The 17172-nt window shown below is 36.5% G+C and overlaps 1 protein-coding gene across 11 annotated transcripts in view; it reads left to right on the top strand.

The window, feature by feature from the left end:
- Nucleotides 1-17172, top strand: part of adcy9 (adenylate cyclase 9) — a 96821-nt gene that overhangs the window by 56276 nt on the left and 23373 nt on the right. For all 11 annotated transcript variants that reach the window (XR_011347144.1, XR_011347145.1, XR_011347143.1 and 8 more), the window contains one exon: nucleotides 3584-3686. Coding sequence is in view for 5 of the 11 variants with exons in the window: in XM_069905367.1 (XP_069761468.1) it covers nucleotides 3584-3686 (103 nt within the window). In the remaining 6 variants the exon portion in view is untranslated. The remainder of the gene's footprint in view (nucleotides 1-3583; nucleotides 3687-17172) is intronic.

The raw sequence follows: 17172 nt of genomic DNA, 5'->3' as shown, positions 1-17172 counted from the left end.
TGTATCAATTTTAGAAACATTTAATTTATTATTTTCATATATAATATACTTGATTCTTTAGGATATGTGTCCTTGTTGCCAAAGGAACAATATTTCATAAGAAGATAAATAAGAGCAGGAGTTGGCCATCCAGCCCATCGAGCCTGCTCCGCCATTCAATAAGATCATGGCTGATCTGATCATTGACTCAGCTACCTTTTCCCCATATCCCTTAATTCCTTTTTTATGTAAAAAAAATCTAACTGAACCTTAAATATGTTCAATGAAGTAGCCTCAACTGCTTCCCTTGGTAGAGAATTCCACAGATTCATTACTCTCTGGGGGAAAAACAGTTTTCCCTCATCTCCATTTTAAATCTACTCCCCTGAATCTTGAGGCTGTGTCCCCTAGTTCTAGTCTCACCTACCAGTGAAAACAAATTTCATACCTCTATCTTGTCTATCCCTTTCATAATTTTATGTTTCTATAAGAAACATTCGTTCTCTGAATTTGAGTGAGTATAATCTCATGTTGGTAACAAATAGCAGTTAAAATCTCAGTGGAATAGAGAACGACCTTGTTGCCAGTGGTGTTGGTTTGGAGGGGGAGAGAAATGAGGGTGGTATTAGTTTGGAGAAGACTAAGTAGTATGGGGAGAGAGGGAGATTGGTAGAAGAAATTGATGGTGAGTACTGGGTGGAGAAGGGGATGCGAGATAGATGTCTTGTATGTTTCACTTGGTTGGAATTATCTAATATATTAACTAGGATTACGGGAACAGACTTCCCACTGGACCCGGAGTTGTATTTATCGGGAAACCTAGAGGACATGGGCAGAACATTAACTAAATTCTGAATTAAATTTGTAGATATTGCCTTCTCAGTAGCAAAGGAGTCTGACTTCCCCTTCTCATCACTCGATGGACCACAGAGATGCATAACCGTGTGCCTATGGAGAAAATAACATTTAAGAAATAAGTTTGATACTTTTGCCAAAATACGGCAACCTTATCCAGATTACTTGGCGCGCAGCTACAACAACAGCCCATGGTTCTAAAAAGCAAACAAAATATATAAAGACTCAGCAATGAAGCTCCTCAAAGACTGGAAGTAGATTAGAAAGACTGGCAGTGTGCTGAATTTTTCTTTTCACCATTTTTCTATTTGTCACTTTAATTGCTTTAGTTGTTTGTATCTGAAAAGTGAATTATACTAAAAGAAAATGTAAAAGTGTAAGAAGGATTGTTTTTTCAGATGTGATACCTATGTTTAGGAAAAATTTGAAAAATAAAACCTTCAAAAAAAGTATACGGAAGATTGTTATCTGCAAGGGCAACTAATGAACAGTTAAAAATAAATACAATATTCTTAATAATACAATCTACTGCTACTTTCAATTACTAGCTTTTTTTCAGGAATGAATTGGGACCGACCACAATGTAACCAGAAGTGCAGTGAAATGGGTATTCTGATTTGAAAGGGGAACCCAAGAAAATTTACATGTATAATGTTTTCCTTACTTCAGTTGGGCACTCCTAAGCAGGAGTTATATAAATCAAAACAAAGATGGGAATCAGACTTGAATATTAGTATTGATGATAAGAACTGGTCCAATTTATATCAGCATTGCATGACCAATACAATTGATGTATGATATAGATTGGTGCAATATAATGTTTTGCATGACCTATATCTTACCCCGCAGAAATTGCATGAATTAATTTCTAATATATTGGATATATGTTTTGGATGTGGTAAAGAAACAGGACCGTTTTACATTCCACCTGGTCGTGCTCTAAAGTGAAACCCTTTTGGGAAAACTTAAGAATTTTGTTAATTATTCCAAAATGTCAAATTATTGTGAAACAATTACCACAGAGTCCAGAATAGTTTCTCCTAGGAAATACTGAGGACATAAAATCTAAAATGAAACTGTTTGAGTATCAGTTAGAATTTCTTAAAATTGATTGGCGATGGCCAGGAAATGTATTGCAGTTACTTGAAGTCTGATTTCCCCTCTGGATATAGCCTGATGGAATGTGGAAATACATAGTTGTTTCTTTGGAAAAATTTACTTACAACTTTAGGAAGAAGTAGAACATGTTTTTGCAGGTATGGCAGCCATAATTGCAGAATGCAGGGTTGAATATTTAGGGACACTTATTCTATTCTTCATCTGGTTCTTTCCTCTACTAGAGATCGAGGTAAGAAAAGGAATTAGATCCTACGAACTGGATACTGATTTCTAACAGTTCCTTCTTTCTTGCATTTCCTTTTTTCGTATCTATCTTCTCCTTTGTTCTTTCCTCTTATTTCGGGGCTTTGTTTGGGAAGGAGGTAGGATGGGACCGTCAAGATATGGACAACTTGCACTTGATCATTTTTTCTTTTATTTCAATTTATGTATTTATTTAATGGTTGTTTCTTGATGCATGCTGCCCACAAAGTAAAAATAAAGTATTCAAGAAAGAGAAAAAATAGAATTAAAAAATGGCCTTAAAAAGAAAAGATAAGCATCTTGTTTGCTGATGGACGTTTGGCGTTTTATTTAAAAGTGAGATTTCTGCATGTCAGTGACGTTAAGAATGCTAATAGAATAGGATATTTTCTGATCGCCGTGTCAGCCAAAATTCTATTGGTAGCATTTTTGCCTTGAAGCCAATAGGTTACTGAGTAATCTCTATCTCTGGAACTATCAATTTATCTGTCAGTTTTAAATTTTGTGAAGGAAAACTTTAAATTTTTGTCGTGTGTTTTCAACAAGGCAAATTTTATTTCCCCAATGTTGTGCTTTTTTTTTGCTCAACTTTAGATGGAAAATTAGAGAATTTCAACTGGATTGAGCTTATCTTACAGAATGTGGACAATGCTGGCAAGGCGAGGGTTTATTTTCAACACTCATTGGACCAAGTAGCTCTTAGCTGCTACAGTGGACTGCTGGTATTTTCTGGTGAAAATTATCCAACAGCTAGTTCAGTTGGCTGTGGAACTTGTGTTTTGATCCAGTGACACATGCTAAGTTTCCAAATGTGTTTGCGGCCCATATCTTTTTTAATGCTAATCTTGGGAAATTCCAGCACAGTATTTTGTGGGTGGAGTTCACTGTAACTCCAGTGGAGGGCAAAACTTTTTTTGGGATGAACTATCAAGTGTGTGTCAAACTATCAGCTTTCTTCTGAAAAGTGTGGCAAGTTTCTTGAGCTTTGTGAAGCTGCATCAACACATCCAATTAATTGGTGAAACCAGCAGTTATGGTAATATACTCGTGAAAGTTATGGGATGAAGGTGCCAAATGAACACGGCCTACGAGAATTCTACACTGCTTTGGCCTAGTTTAGCTATTCTGGGGTATACACTATGAGAAGAATTTGGTAGGTATTGTGGACAATGTTTATTCTCAGTTAATATCAACTACAGAAATAATTCTTTGATCTGTGGAGCAATTTCTGAGCATGGAAACTGCACAAAAGTTGGTAGATAATGATTTTTCAAATTGGCAGTTCAGACATGACTCTTTTTGTCTTTTATTCTCCTACATTAAAAATATAATGTGCAGTTTTTCCTTACTGGCATGAACTCAGATTTGACTTATTCTGTTTTGGCAGGCTTATGGATGAATACTTCTCCAAACCTCCAATTAACAAATTCAGCTTGAATTTCTTAGATTCAAGCTTGGAAAAAGCATATCGAGGCAGCTATCAAGATGAGGTATGGATGTCACTGCATTGATTTTAGATTGACCAGTTTTGTGCACTGCTCTTCTCAGCACTAAAGTATTGCCCAGTACTGTTCCTACCGTGCTGTCTGACTTGAGTATCTGTACGTAACAGGATGGCATTTTTGAGTTGCAGTTTAGTTCCAACTTAAGGCTATTCTTCAATTTTGTTTCTGTAAGTAGACAAATATATTTTATTGGTCTATGGCACTGTTTTGTACATTTTAACACTTGACATTGGGACAGGTAGCAAACATAAAGCATTCACTTGGTTTTATGTTGCAATTGAAATGATGCAAATGTCTTCCACATGCATTTTGTCTCATTGGGAGCATAATGATAATACTTCGGCAGATAAATACTGTTTTTCTTTTAATGACCATCCTTGAATTGAATTCCATTTGGGCTTAATGGGATAATGATTGCTCGTGAAACTGCATGTAGTTGAATTAAGAGGTATATGAAGTGTACATGCTACAGTTGGATCAAGTAGTTGGTCACCATCATAACCTATGCAATAGGACCACTCTAAAGATGAGTGAACTAGATTGTTCCTCATTGTGGAGAAGATCAATATTCTTCATTAAGCAATAACTAAATAACAAATGTTCCACTGAGAGATTTAGAGATCTCAAGGTGTCCTGATTTTTAAAAATGTAGACATACTACTCAGTAACAGGCCCTTTTGGCCCATGAACACGTGCCGCGCAATTACACCCAATTGATCTACAATCCCTGGTACATTTTGAATGGTGGGAAGAAACTGGAACACTTGGATAAAATCCATGCAAACATGGGGAGAATGTCCTTGAAGATCGCTGGATTTGAACCCAGGTTGCTGGCGCTGTAACAGCGTTGCATTAACTGCGACACTAACTGTGGTGCCCCAATGTTTCAGTTTCTGTTGGAAGTGTTGGACCGTGTCGATTTGTGGCAGTTAAACTGAATACAATATAAAAGAACATGGCCAGATTTGGAATTTTTATTCTGTTGATCTCTATTGACATAAATTACAATAAATTTAAATGATGACTACTGGTATTCTTTTAATAAATGTTGGTTAATCAACTATTCAACATTGAGGTCTGAGTCACAAGTGAAATCAGAAATACCAGGGTTATAGACAGGGTATCCAGTAGAATAATATCAAGCATTCAAGTTCTTGGATTCATCATGGTGTTAGAAATTAAAGTACCTTTAAAGAAATTGCTCGAGACAAAAATTGAGAACAAAGAACATTTATTACTACAACAATGCAAAGTTGGGTGCTTCCCCTTACCCTGGGAATACACACAGACACTGGGGCTCACCCAACTTTTATACAGTTGATTTCAGTGTAGGAATACCCTCCCCCTTACATTCTTCTGCCTCCTGCTGGAGAGGTTTGGCATTAGGCAATCCTGCCTGCCTACGTGCAATTTCAGTATACTTGGAGAACCAGGGGGGGTATCCTGTCGGTGTCCCTTCATGTCATTGTCCTTATTCACACCTTCCTGATTCTCGGGGCTACAGTCTCTTGGTATGCGGAGTTGACTCATTCTATCTAGGGTTGGCTAATTTCATATGTATAAATCTGTGTATGGTTAGCTAATTAGAAATGTATGACTTGGTACTTCTGTCCAGGGCTAGGAGACCCTTATCTGATCCAGACTACCTCAACTTCCTACATTCTATTGTACCTTACCATTCCTTATCTTAGTCTTATGGTCTTGTCACAAAGACTAGAAGATTCTTATGTTAATCGTGCTGACTCTGCTTTCCTGCATCCTAACCCCCAAGCTTATCCTGTTTGTACTGGTTACAGCCATTTACTGATGAACTTTAGTTTCTTCCATGTTCATAATTTTAGATCAATTTTCCCATCTCTCACAATGGTTTGTTGGTAAACTTCAGATAGCTGAGATTGTTGGATTTTTTTTCACCCTCTCGTTGAGCCTATTGCCCATTTTGATGCAAATACCAAGTAATATGGGAATTTCCAGTGATCAACAGAAGCTGTTGACTGAAGATAGTTCTCATTTTTGGGCGTTGTTTTGCTTTTGGAGATGATATGAAAATGTTGGAGCTAGTTCTGTACTTAAGGTTATAGAAATCTCATAAAGCCCACAGACTGATATTTATACTAAACACTTTTAAAAGATGTTGATTTTGATAATTCTGCTAGGAATAGGTATTGAACAAAATTCTATTAATAAGACATTTCATTTTGCTATGTTTAGCATTACATTTCAAAGTACAAAAACTGCTTATTTAAACTTTTTAAGTCCTGCCTGTTTGTTGCAAGGTTGCACACAATATAAAATTACCACATGAATTGGCTGTTTGTACCCATGCCTGGGATTATTCCAAGACCTGCATTTCTTATGATGAAGCTTAGCTCATCACAAATATTCTTGTTGGATCATTTTTTCCATCTGCCCAAGTTAGATCCACATTGTTCTATGTCTTGCCAATTTAAATGCATATCTGTCTTAAACAGTGATCTATCAGCTCTGGATATCAACCCATTCTGTGTGTGTGTGTGTGTGTGGTGTGTGTGTATATTATATAAACAAAATTCTTCTCTCTCTGAAAGCCTCCTTCCCCTCACCTTAAACCTATGCTCATTTTTGATATCCCAAAATGGGAAAAGATTCTAACTACCCCCATCTATGTCCCTTAATCACTCATTGGTCTTTTCTGCTTCAAGGAAAACAAACCCAAACTATCCAATCCCACCATAATTCAAGTCCTCCAATCTTTGCACTTTCCAGTGTATCCAACTTCCAAAAGTACAGTGATTATAATTCCACACAATATGCCCAAGTGTAGTCTAACCAGTGATTTGTAATGTTACAACAAAATGTACTAACTTTTATATATAATGCCCTATCTGCCTTTTTCGGCTCTTGTCTTCCTGTGTTACTGTTTTAGACTTGGATCCCAAATTCTATTTATCACCATTCTGCCATTTATTGGATATCTCCTCCTCCTATTTGACTTCCTGAAATGCATCACCTCTCACTTGTTGGGATTAAATTCCATCTGCCCATCCTTTGCCTAACTTTCCCTGATTTATATCTTGCTGTAGTAACCTTAGACAACCTTCCTTGCTAACCAAAACAATCAATTACCATGCCATCCACAAACTTACTAATCATATCCTACATTCACATTAAAGTTAATACAATATATATCACAGTAAACAAAGATGGCAGGATTGATCCAGCAGTATACCATAAGCCACAGACATCCAATCATAAAATAGCATTGGGGATTATGGGTAACGAAGGTGTCTATTGCTCCCGCATTGAGCCAGCTGCCACCTGCTTCTCTTCCACTATGTGCTGGACGCCAAGAGTCACTTTTCCACTGAAGGTAAAAGAGGGTGTCCACGGGACAGGGACATGGGGGGGGGGGGGGACTCCCCCTGAAAACAGTAAATTTATATGGGAAATTAACGTTACTTATGTGTCATGTCATTTACTGAAGAAAAAGTGGCAGTTTTTGGAGGTTGCCGGTGTTTGGAATCCTGGATAAAAGGTTAGGCACTTTTATCTCTTTCTTTTCCAAATCAACTTTCTGCAGTTGTATAATGATGCTCTTATTTCCTTGCTGCTTCTTGTGGTAATACAATCACAATGGACAAAAGCACCCGCCATTGGATTTGTGCATCTGAACAAGTACAATGGGCAGGGATGCTGCTGCCCTCTACTGGCAAAACAGATTCACTTTTAAATTGTTCTTCAACTGTCTTCATGTGATTTATCCACAACAAATAACTGGGAATCTGGGCATCCCTGGTACAATCAGCATTTATTATTTCCTCATTGTCTTTGAAAAGACAGCGGTGAAATAAACCTTAACTACTGTAGTCCTCTGGTAAAAGTGTTCCCACCATGCTATCAGGAGAAGTGTTGCAGCATTTTAATCCAGGAATTATTGATCAGCTTCAGGTTTATAGATCAGAATGGTGGCACCTGCAGGTGGTGATCCCATAGACCTGTGCTTTATTTCCACTAGAGGTTCTGGGTTGGGTGTTGATGGAATAGTCTGGACAGATAACAGTAGTCTGTTTCTGAGGTATACTGCCACAATTGTGCACCAGTGGCAGCGGGAATAAATATTTGGGTGGTGAATGGAGAGCCAATCAGGAGGGCTGCTTTATAGGGATGGTATTGGGTTTGATTTGAAGTTGCATTCGTCCAGGCAAGTGAAGAGTTTCCCTTTGTGCTCAGGAGTTGCACCTTGTAGATGGGGTATGTGACAGATTATGTAATATTGTACATAGATATGTTTTAAAGGAAATAAATTGTGGCAGGTTTTTTAGAGTAGGTCACATTCAAACACCTCAAAACAGACCTCATTTAAAATGCCAGAGCTCTGCTCAAACCAGACAGTCCAGGCTCCGAGTCCCTTTGCAAAAACTTTGAAGAATGCCTATAAGGACTTCACAAGTAGGTGTTAATTGGACCTGCTGTGGGGTAATGGATTATTGTTTTGGAAAGCAACAAATGAACAAACTTGGAAGATTAGGTCCGGAGCTGCAGTCTATCTGAGTGCAGTTGGCTGTTCTAAGAGGGTCATGTGATTTTTCTCTGTTTTTAAAATTTTTCACCCTGAACCATATTAATCAAAATAAATACAAACATTTCCCTCTTAAATATACACAGTGGCATTTTCTCCCCTTTTCCCCCCTACCTTCCCTCCCCCTTCAAGCCCTTTAAACGTTCAACATATACAATACAATAAAACTATTAAACTTATGTCATCACACAATGAAAATAAACAAGAAAAATGTGTCATCTGCTTTTACACACTGGATCAGTTCATTTCGTCTTATCATTTTTGGGGATGGAGGTCCGAGGCAAGTCCTCTCTGTTGTGTTCCATGTGTGGTTCCCAAATTTGTTCAAATAACGTGACTTTATTTTTTAAATTGTATGTTATTTTTTCCAATGGAATACATTTATTCAGTTCCATGTACCATTGCTGTATTCTCAGGCTCTCTTCCATTTTCCAAGTTGACATTATACATTTTTTGCTACTGCTAAGGCTATCATAATGAATCTTTTTTGCGCTTCATCCAGTTTGAGGCCTAATTCTTTACTTCTTATATTACTTAGAAGAAAGATCTCTGGATTTTTTGATATGTTGTTTTTTGTGATTTTATTTAGTACCTTATTTAGATCTTCCCAAAACTTTTCCACTTCCTCACATGCCCAAATTGCATGTACTGTTGTCCGTTTCCTTCTTACAGCGAAAACATCTATCTGATACTGTTGGGTCCCATTTTTCTTAACTTTTGGGGTGTGATATATAACCCATGTAACCAATTATACTGTATCATATGAAGCCTTGTGTTTATTATATTCTTCATAGTTCCAGAGCATAACTTTTCCCATGTTTCATTTTTTATCTTTGTTTAAATCTTTTTCCCACTTTTGTTTGGGTTTATAGCTTATTTCATAATTTTCCTTCTCTTGCAGCTTGATCTACATGTTCGTTATAAATCTTTTTATTATCATTGTTTCTGTTATCATATATTCAAAGCTGCTTCCTTCTGGTAATCTCAGTCTGTTTCCCAATTTATCCTTTAAGTAGGCTTTCAGTTGATGGTATGCAAATATTGTACCATGAGTTATTCCATATCTGTAATTCATTTGTTCAAATGTTAATAAATGATTTCCCAAAAAACCATTTGCTATTCTTTTGATCCCTTTTTTCTCCCATTCTCTAAAGGAAAGGTTATCTATTGTGAAAGGGATTAGCTGATTTTGTGTCAATAAAAATTTTGGTAGTTGGTCATTTGTTTTCTTTCTTTTCTAAGTGAATCTTCTTCCATATATTGATGCAGCACTGGTGAGTTTTTATATTGCACCAGCTTTTCATCCCACTTATAAAGTATATGTTCCGGTACCATCTCCCCTATTTTATCTAGCTCTATCTTAGACCAATCTGTTTTTTCCCTTGTCTGATGAAAATCTGATAAATACCTTAATTGTGCTGCTCTATAATAATTTTTAAAGTTTGGTAACTGCAAACTACCTTGGTTGTACCTCTCTGTTAATTTATCTAAAGCTATCCTGTGTTTCCCCCCCCGCCCCCCTTTTCCATAAAAATTTCCTTATTGTTCTCTTTAGTTCATTAAAGAATTTCTCTGTTAAGGGAATTGGTAATGATTGAAATAAGTATTGTATCCTTGGGAAGACACACATTTTAATGCAATTTACCCTCCCTATCAGTGTTGGTGGTAATTCTTTCCAATGTTCGAAGTCTTCCTGTAATTTCTTTATTAATGGCTGATAATTTAATTTGGTGTTTTAAATTATTATCTAATCTAATACCTAGGTATCGGATTGCTTGTGTTTACCATTTAAATGGTAATTCTTTTTTAAATTCTGTATCATCTGCATTACTCATTGGCATCGCTTCACTTTTATTTGCGTTGATCTTGTACCCCGATATTTCTCCATATTCCTTCAATTTCTTATGTAGTTCTTTTATTGATATTTCTGGTTCTGTTAAGTATACTATGATGTCATCTGCAAATAGACTGATTTTATACTCCTTCTTAATTTTTATCCCTTTTATTTTATTTTCTGTTCTTATCAGTTCTGCCAATGGTTCTATTGCTAAAGTGAACAGTGAGGGAGATGCGAACATCCCTGCCGACTTGACCTACTTAATTTGAATTGATTCGATACATATCCATTTACTTTTACCTTCGCCAATGGTCCATTATATAATCCTTTAATCCAATTTATATATTTTTCTGATAGCTTGAACCTCTGTAATACTTTGAATAAATAATTCCATTGTACCCTGTCAAAGGCTTTTTCTGTGTCTAAAGCAACAGCCACTGTTGGTATCTTATTTCCTTGAACTGCATGAATTAAATTAATAAATTTACAGACATTATCTGCTGATCATCTTTTCTTAATAAATCCAGTTTGATCTTGTTTTACTATTTTTGGTACACAGTCGGCCAATCTGTTCACTAATAATTTTGCTATTATCTTATAATCTGAATTAAGTAGAGATATTGGTCTATATGATGCTGGTGTTAGTGGATCCTTCCCCGTCTTTGGTATTACTGTAATTATTGCTATCTTAGATGAATCTGGCAAGTTTTGTGTTTCTTCTATGTGGTTCATTACTTCCAGGAGAGGAGGAATGAATAACTATTTAAATGTTTTATAGAATTCTATTGGGAATCCATCCTGTCCAGGTGTTTTATTGTTCAGCAGTTTTTTTAAATATATCCTGTACTTCCTCTATTTCAAATGGTTTTATCAGTTTGTTTTGTTCCTCTTCTTGCAATTTTGGCAGTTCAATTTTAGCTAAAAACTCTTCTATTTTATTATCTTTCCCCTCGTTCTCAGTTTCGTGTAATTGTTTATAAAATTCCTTAAAGTTTTTATTAATATAGAACTCCATTGGATTATATATAATTTGTTTGTCCTTTTTCCTTGATGCCAGTACAATTCTTTTAGCTTGTTCTGTTTTAAGTTGCCAGGCTAATATTTTGTGTGTTTTTTCTCCTAGCTCATAGTACTTTTGCTTTATTTTCATAATGTTCTTCTCCACCATATACGTTTGTAATTTTTTGTTTTTTATTTTTTTGTCCGCCAATTCTCTTTTTGTTATACGGTCCCTTGTTGCTAGTTCTTTTTATGTACTTACTATCTCCCTTTCCAACTGTTCTATTTCCCGATTGTAGTCTTTTTTCATCTTAGTTACATAACTTCTTATCTATCTGCCCTCTAATGAAGGCTTTCATTGTATTCCATAATATAAATTTGTCTTTCACTGATCCTGTATTTATTTCAAAGTACATTTTAATTTGGCGTTCAATAAATTTTCTAAATTCCTGCCTTTTCAGTAGCATGGAGTTTAACCTCCATCTATATGTTCTTGGTGGGATGTCCTCCAGTTCTATTGCTAATAACAGGGGTGAGTAATCAGATAGCAATCTAGCTTTATATTCAGTTTTCCCTCACTCTCCCTTGAATATGGGCTGACAACAAAAACATCAATCCTTGAATATGTTTTATGTCCACTGGAGCAATATGTAAATTCCTTCTCCCTTGGCTGCTGCCTCCTCAATATATCCACAAGTTTCATTTCCTGCATTGATTTAACCATAAATTTGGTTACTTTATTCTTTTTGCTTGTCTTTTGTCCAGTTTTATCCAACATTTGATCCAAATTAAGGTTAAAATCCCCTCCTATTGCGTATCTACAATTTTCAAAAAAATATCTGGCATAAACTTTTGATCCTCTTCATTAGGTGCATATATATTGATCAAATTCCAGAATTCTGAATATATCTGACATTTTATTATTACATACCTCCCTGCTGGATCTATTATTTCCTCCTCTATTTTGATTGGTACATTTTTATTAATTAATATAGCTACACCTCTAGCTTTTGAATTATATGATGCTGTCGTTACGTGCCCTACCCAGTCTCTCCTTAATTTATTATGTTCCACTTCAGTTAGATGTGTTTCCTGCATGAATGTTATGTCTATTTTTTTCATTTTTCAGGAAATTTAATAGCCTTTTTCATTTAATTTGGTTATGTATTCCATTAATATCTATAGTCATATAATTCAACATATTCATCTCATGTTCAGTTTACATCTCATTTCCGCTTCCTCACCACCACCGTCCCTTTTTTCACCATTTTCTCTGAGTGTAAGAGAGAGAATTCATTTCTACAGTTCAGCAGCAGCAGCTGGGACTGGAACAGGACAAGCTGGAAAGCCTGTGGGGAAAACCCCATTTTGAAGATGAGTTGTGAGTTCTTAGTTCAGCCTGGTCAAAGCCCTTGTGGACAATATAAGAGGAGAGGACAGGCTGCTTAATGTTTCACTTGAAATAAGGGAAATAAAAAGGAAATCTGTGGTGACCTGAAAGAAAGAGGTTACCATTTGGAAAACCCTGATGGGGCAAGTTTCTTCGGCAAGACACTGAAGTGGTTGATCTGAAGGTACCGTTGTGGCTGTTCAACGAGCAACAGATCGCTCTCTGAAAACTGACAAGAACCTTCCTGAGCGGTAACCATTTACCTTTCAAGCACCAAAGCCTGGTGAAATTCATAAATGTTAAATTCTGTGCACAGTATAAGAATTACCTGCAACCAGTGAACTTAGAGGAGTGAGAAGTGAGATTGGACTGTGAATCAAAGAACTTTTCTGAACTTAAACACACACATTATATACACGTGCACTTAGGATTAGAAGGGGGTTAAATCAGGTTAAGTTAAATAGTAATAAGTTAAAGTTTGATCCTGTTTTCATGCTTAAAGATAATTAAAAGCAACGTTAGTTTAAGTAACCATTTGTCTTGGTGAATTTCTATTGCTGCTGGATTTAGGGGGTCCTCTGGGCTCATAACATACCAAATAATAGTATTCCATCAAAACATCCAATGACTATTATACTTGTAATTCTTCATTCCTTCTGGATTTTTTTGAGACTTTGCACGAATTCTTCTGCTTGTGCAAAGCTCGAGGAAAAACTTGTTTTCGCCTCCAGACAAGAAAATCTTCAAATTTGCCAGATGGTGCAGTACGAATCTGTATCCCTTTTCCCAAAGAATCTTCTTCATTGGGTTGAATTCTCTAATTTTAATAAATCAGCCCTTGTATTGGGGTAAAATAAAACTTTACCCCCTGCGTACTCAAGTGGACCTTTCCTTGCCTTTTGCTCCTTCTGCTGCTAATGTCAGAACTTCTCTCTTGTGGCAAGGCGGGCAGTGTTACTTGGATGGAAGGACATTGCTCCGTATACTCACACTCAATGATTACATGCTGTCATGTCATGTTTAAATTTAGAGAATATTCGATGCTCAATATCCAATTTCAATTTAAATTTCCAAACACTGGGGACCATTTTTCGAATTACTTTCAAAATTTTGATTTGGTTTTAATCCAGAGGTTTTGGGGAATAAGGTAACGTATTACTACGACAATTTTTAAAAAATTTCTTTGCCAAACAGTTTTGGTAGTGGGATTAGATTTTCTTTTTATAATTAAAATATTGCTATAATGTAATTTGTTTAATTAACAATGCAGGGATATGTGGATGAAATGGTATGATCTGAGGGAAATGTATTCTGTACTCTTATTTTTTTAAACTTTTAATCGTATTTTATATATTTTTGATGTGGAATTTCAATAAAAATATTGAAAAATAAAGGAAATGAGGAAGTTGTTCCAGGAGCTGTGTCACTGCTGTCCCATGTGATGAATTCTGATCTATAAATGCACAGTTTGGAGAAATTCAACGTAGAATCTTTTAAAAAAAAGAATTGTATTTACGTTGGCGACAGTTGAACGTTCTCATAGAAAAGGGAAGGTCTTCAATATTAGCAGGTGGGAAGCACCCTTCTGTAATTGCCTTCCATTAAGTTTGACCAAGATAAAGATGCACATTGGCCACGCTTGGCTAAACCTTATTATATGAGTTTTGTTTGTCATCTGATGCAACATTGGCTTTTTAATTTTTATAATCTATGCAGTGATTAACCAGAAGTGAACCTTAATGTCAGTGCATGGTTAACAAGTGTGTTGATCTTGATTCTTGTCTGGTTTATTCACTTAAAGTTAGATGAACAGTTATGTATCATATATGTTGAATGTTGAGTGGGTGGGGAGGGGGGGGTGAAGGAGGGAGGGAAGGGAGGGGGGAAAAGGGGAGAAAATGACACTGTGTATATTCAAGAGAGAAATGTTTGTGTGTATTTGGATCAGTATGGTTCATAGTGTGAAGAATAAAAATTAAAAAAAAAGTTGGATGAACAGTTGATTCTCTTGATGAGCAGACAATGAGCAGATAGAGGTTTAGGTCAGGACCCTTCATCAAGACTAAACATCTGTAAATACTCCTGTTGAGTTGAACAACCAAAATTCTACAACCAAAGCCACAAGAGTTTAGCTGTTGATCAATTTTGATGTTTGTATGACCTTGCAAGAGATAGTCTTCTTAACTGTATCAGGAATTAGAAATTAAATGCTTTAGAGTGTCCTGAAGATGTAAACTTGATATATAAATGATCATTCTCTTTGTTTGGGTTGCAACTAATTATGGAGGGTCTACCTTTTCTTTGTAAGTAGACTATTGGTTAATTATCTTGTGTTTCTATTCATGCAAAGATAGGAGAATGTGGATTTTTTCTTCTTGCACCCCGTGAAGCATTAATTGAATACATCTTCAGTTAGTGTTCCTCTGAGTATATGCACAAAACTTATCTGTGACTTGTCCTTTGATCTTCAATGTTCTTATAATGTTCATGATTTGCCCAATTTGTATTGCACCAATTCAATTTGTATTGAATCCCTTGCTTACCACATTGCTATCAAATGATGACCCAACTTGAACACGATAGTATATTGGGAGCTGTATCAAATCTGCCCAAAAATTGAGATCACAAATGAGTGCGACCTCGGCGTAGAATTGTGAGGACACAGGAAAAGACCATGTTAGCAATATAGTCGGTCTCACACCACTCCCTGTGACCCTGCAAGGTATTTTCCTTTAAATCTCTCTTCAATTTAATTCTCTGAATAACTATTCTAAAATTATTTCATTTTTAAAAGCCCTCATGACTCCATTTTCATCACCCTTGAAGGCAATGATTAACAGGTTATAACCAACTCTGCAGCAAACAATTGCTGGTCAGCCATACATGGTTAGATATGGTCAGTCAATGTTTCAGGTGTGGATCTTTTTATCAAAACTGCTCTTGATAATTTGTTTAACTTTCCAGCATCTACAACTTTGGTGTTTCACCAATCTTTGCATTCTTTCTCTTAATAATTCTTTGAATCCTCTGTCTTTTTGCCCATTGCATGATTCTGTGCCTCTGGCCCTTGGACCATGCACACGGGATCACCTTTCTTTTCGATTTAAATCTATCCAGATCTTCACACTTCAATTCAATTTTCACATCTCAAAGAGCAACCCCAGCATCTCCAGTTTAATACCACATCCCTGAAACCATTCCAAATCTTTGTCTCCTCTTTGGGACTTTTGTATCATTCCTGACGATTATTAGATGCAATTTTCAATTTGTGGCCTAACTTCAACAAGATCTATAAAACCCACTTACACCATGTTCTGCCATTTTTAGGAACTAATACGCAACCAAACTTTGTCACTGTTCCAGCACACCTACAATTCTGCCATTTTGTCCTGCTAAAGAGTCTAATTTTGTGATTGAATTTCATGTTGCATATGTTGACATATTTTGTTAGCCTATCCATGTCCTTGTGGCAGTCTTATTGCTGTGCCTTTTTAATGACACGAGCTTGCTGTTGTCTACAATTTTGAAACTTTACCCAGGAACACATGCAAGTTGCAAGTACATATCCAGAGAAACAGCACTGAAGTATTTTCCATTTTCCACTCTGAAGGTTGGCCAATTTGGCTTTTAGTAAATCTTTTATCCCTTTATTCCATGGGTGTCAAGTTTTCTACTTGACTATCCTGGAACACATCAACAACCCTAATATCTTTATATAAGAAAAAATAAGGGCAAATGTAGGGAATTACAGACCACAGGAATAATCAGTTGTAGAGGTTGAAACAGGCCATGTGTCCACGCTAACTGGTCAAGCTCTGGAGGAAGCAATACACACAGGTGCTGGAGAAACTCAGCAGCATCCTTGGGACTTAAAGATTAACCAACGATTTGAATCCGAGCCGTTTGTTGAGGTGGTTGAGAGGAGGGGCACAGGCCAAAGTGTAAGAGGTCATGGATGGACACAGGTGGGAGGGTGGAAAAAAATGCTGAGGTGATGGGGAAATAGGGAAGCGCTCTGATAGATGGAAGGGATTATGGAGCTGGAGGAAAGGAGACAAAGGGATGGTGGAAGAGAGAGACATGGGGAAATTGGAGAAGTTGCCGTTAACGCCATCTGGTTGGAAAGACTCTAGGCAGCATTCCTGTACAGGAAGAATGTTGGTAAGGTTGAAGTCCAAAAGCGGGGTCACAGGCTGAGGACACAGACCAGGTGGTGAACCTGTGGAATTCTCTCCCAAAGAACGTAGTATTTTGGTGCATGTGTATATTGTACAGTGTATATGACAATAAAATGATAAAATGCCAAGTCATTAAATATGTTCAAGGTGGAGATGTATCAAATTCTCATTGCTAAAATTATATATGGATATGAGGAGATGATGGGAACTCATGTACAATCGTACTGAATAGTGGGACAAAGCCAAAAAGGCATAGAAATAAATAGTACTGCATTCTCTATCAAGCCAAAAGTCTGCAACGATGTTGCAATAAAGCTACCCCTCTGCTATCTTCATCTTTTGAACCATTTCCTGATGCCTCATTTTTAATTTAGAAATGGCTGTTGTCAAGAGAAGCACCAAAGTTCTCACTGTTTTTGCTTCCTTCAGTACCATAATTCTCACTTCCCTCCTGATTATTTTGTATTTTGATAGTTTTCATCTGTTGGGTTCTTTTAATTTTTTTCCCT

This window comes from Narcine bancroftii, chromosome 12, assembly GCF_036971445.1.
Source record: "Narcine bancroftii isolate sNarBan1 chromosome 12, sNarBan1.hap1, whole genome shotgun sequence".
NCBI classification, from domain to species: Eukaryota; Metazoa; Chordata; class Chondrichthyes; order Torpediniformes; family Narcinidae; genus Narcine; species Narcine bancroftii.
The sequence above is the reverse complement of the archived record's forward strand: the minus strand, read 5'-3'. Positions and strand labels throughout refer to the sequence as shown.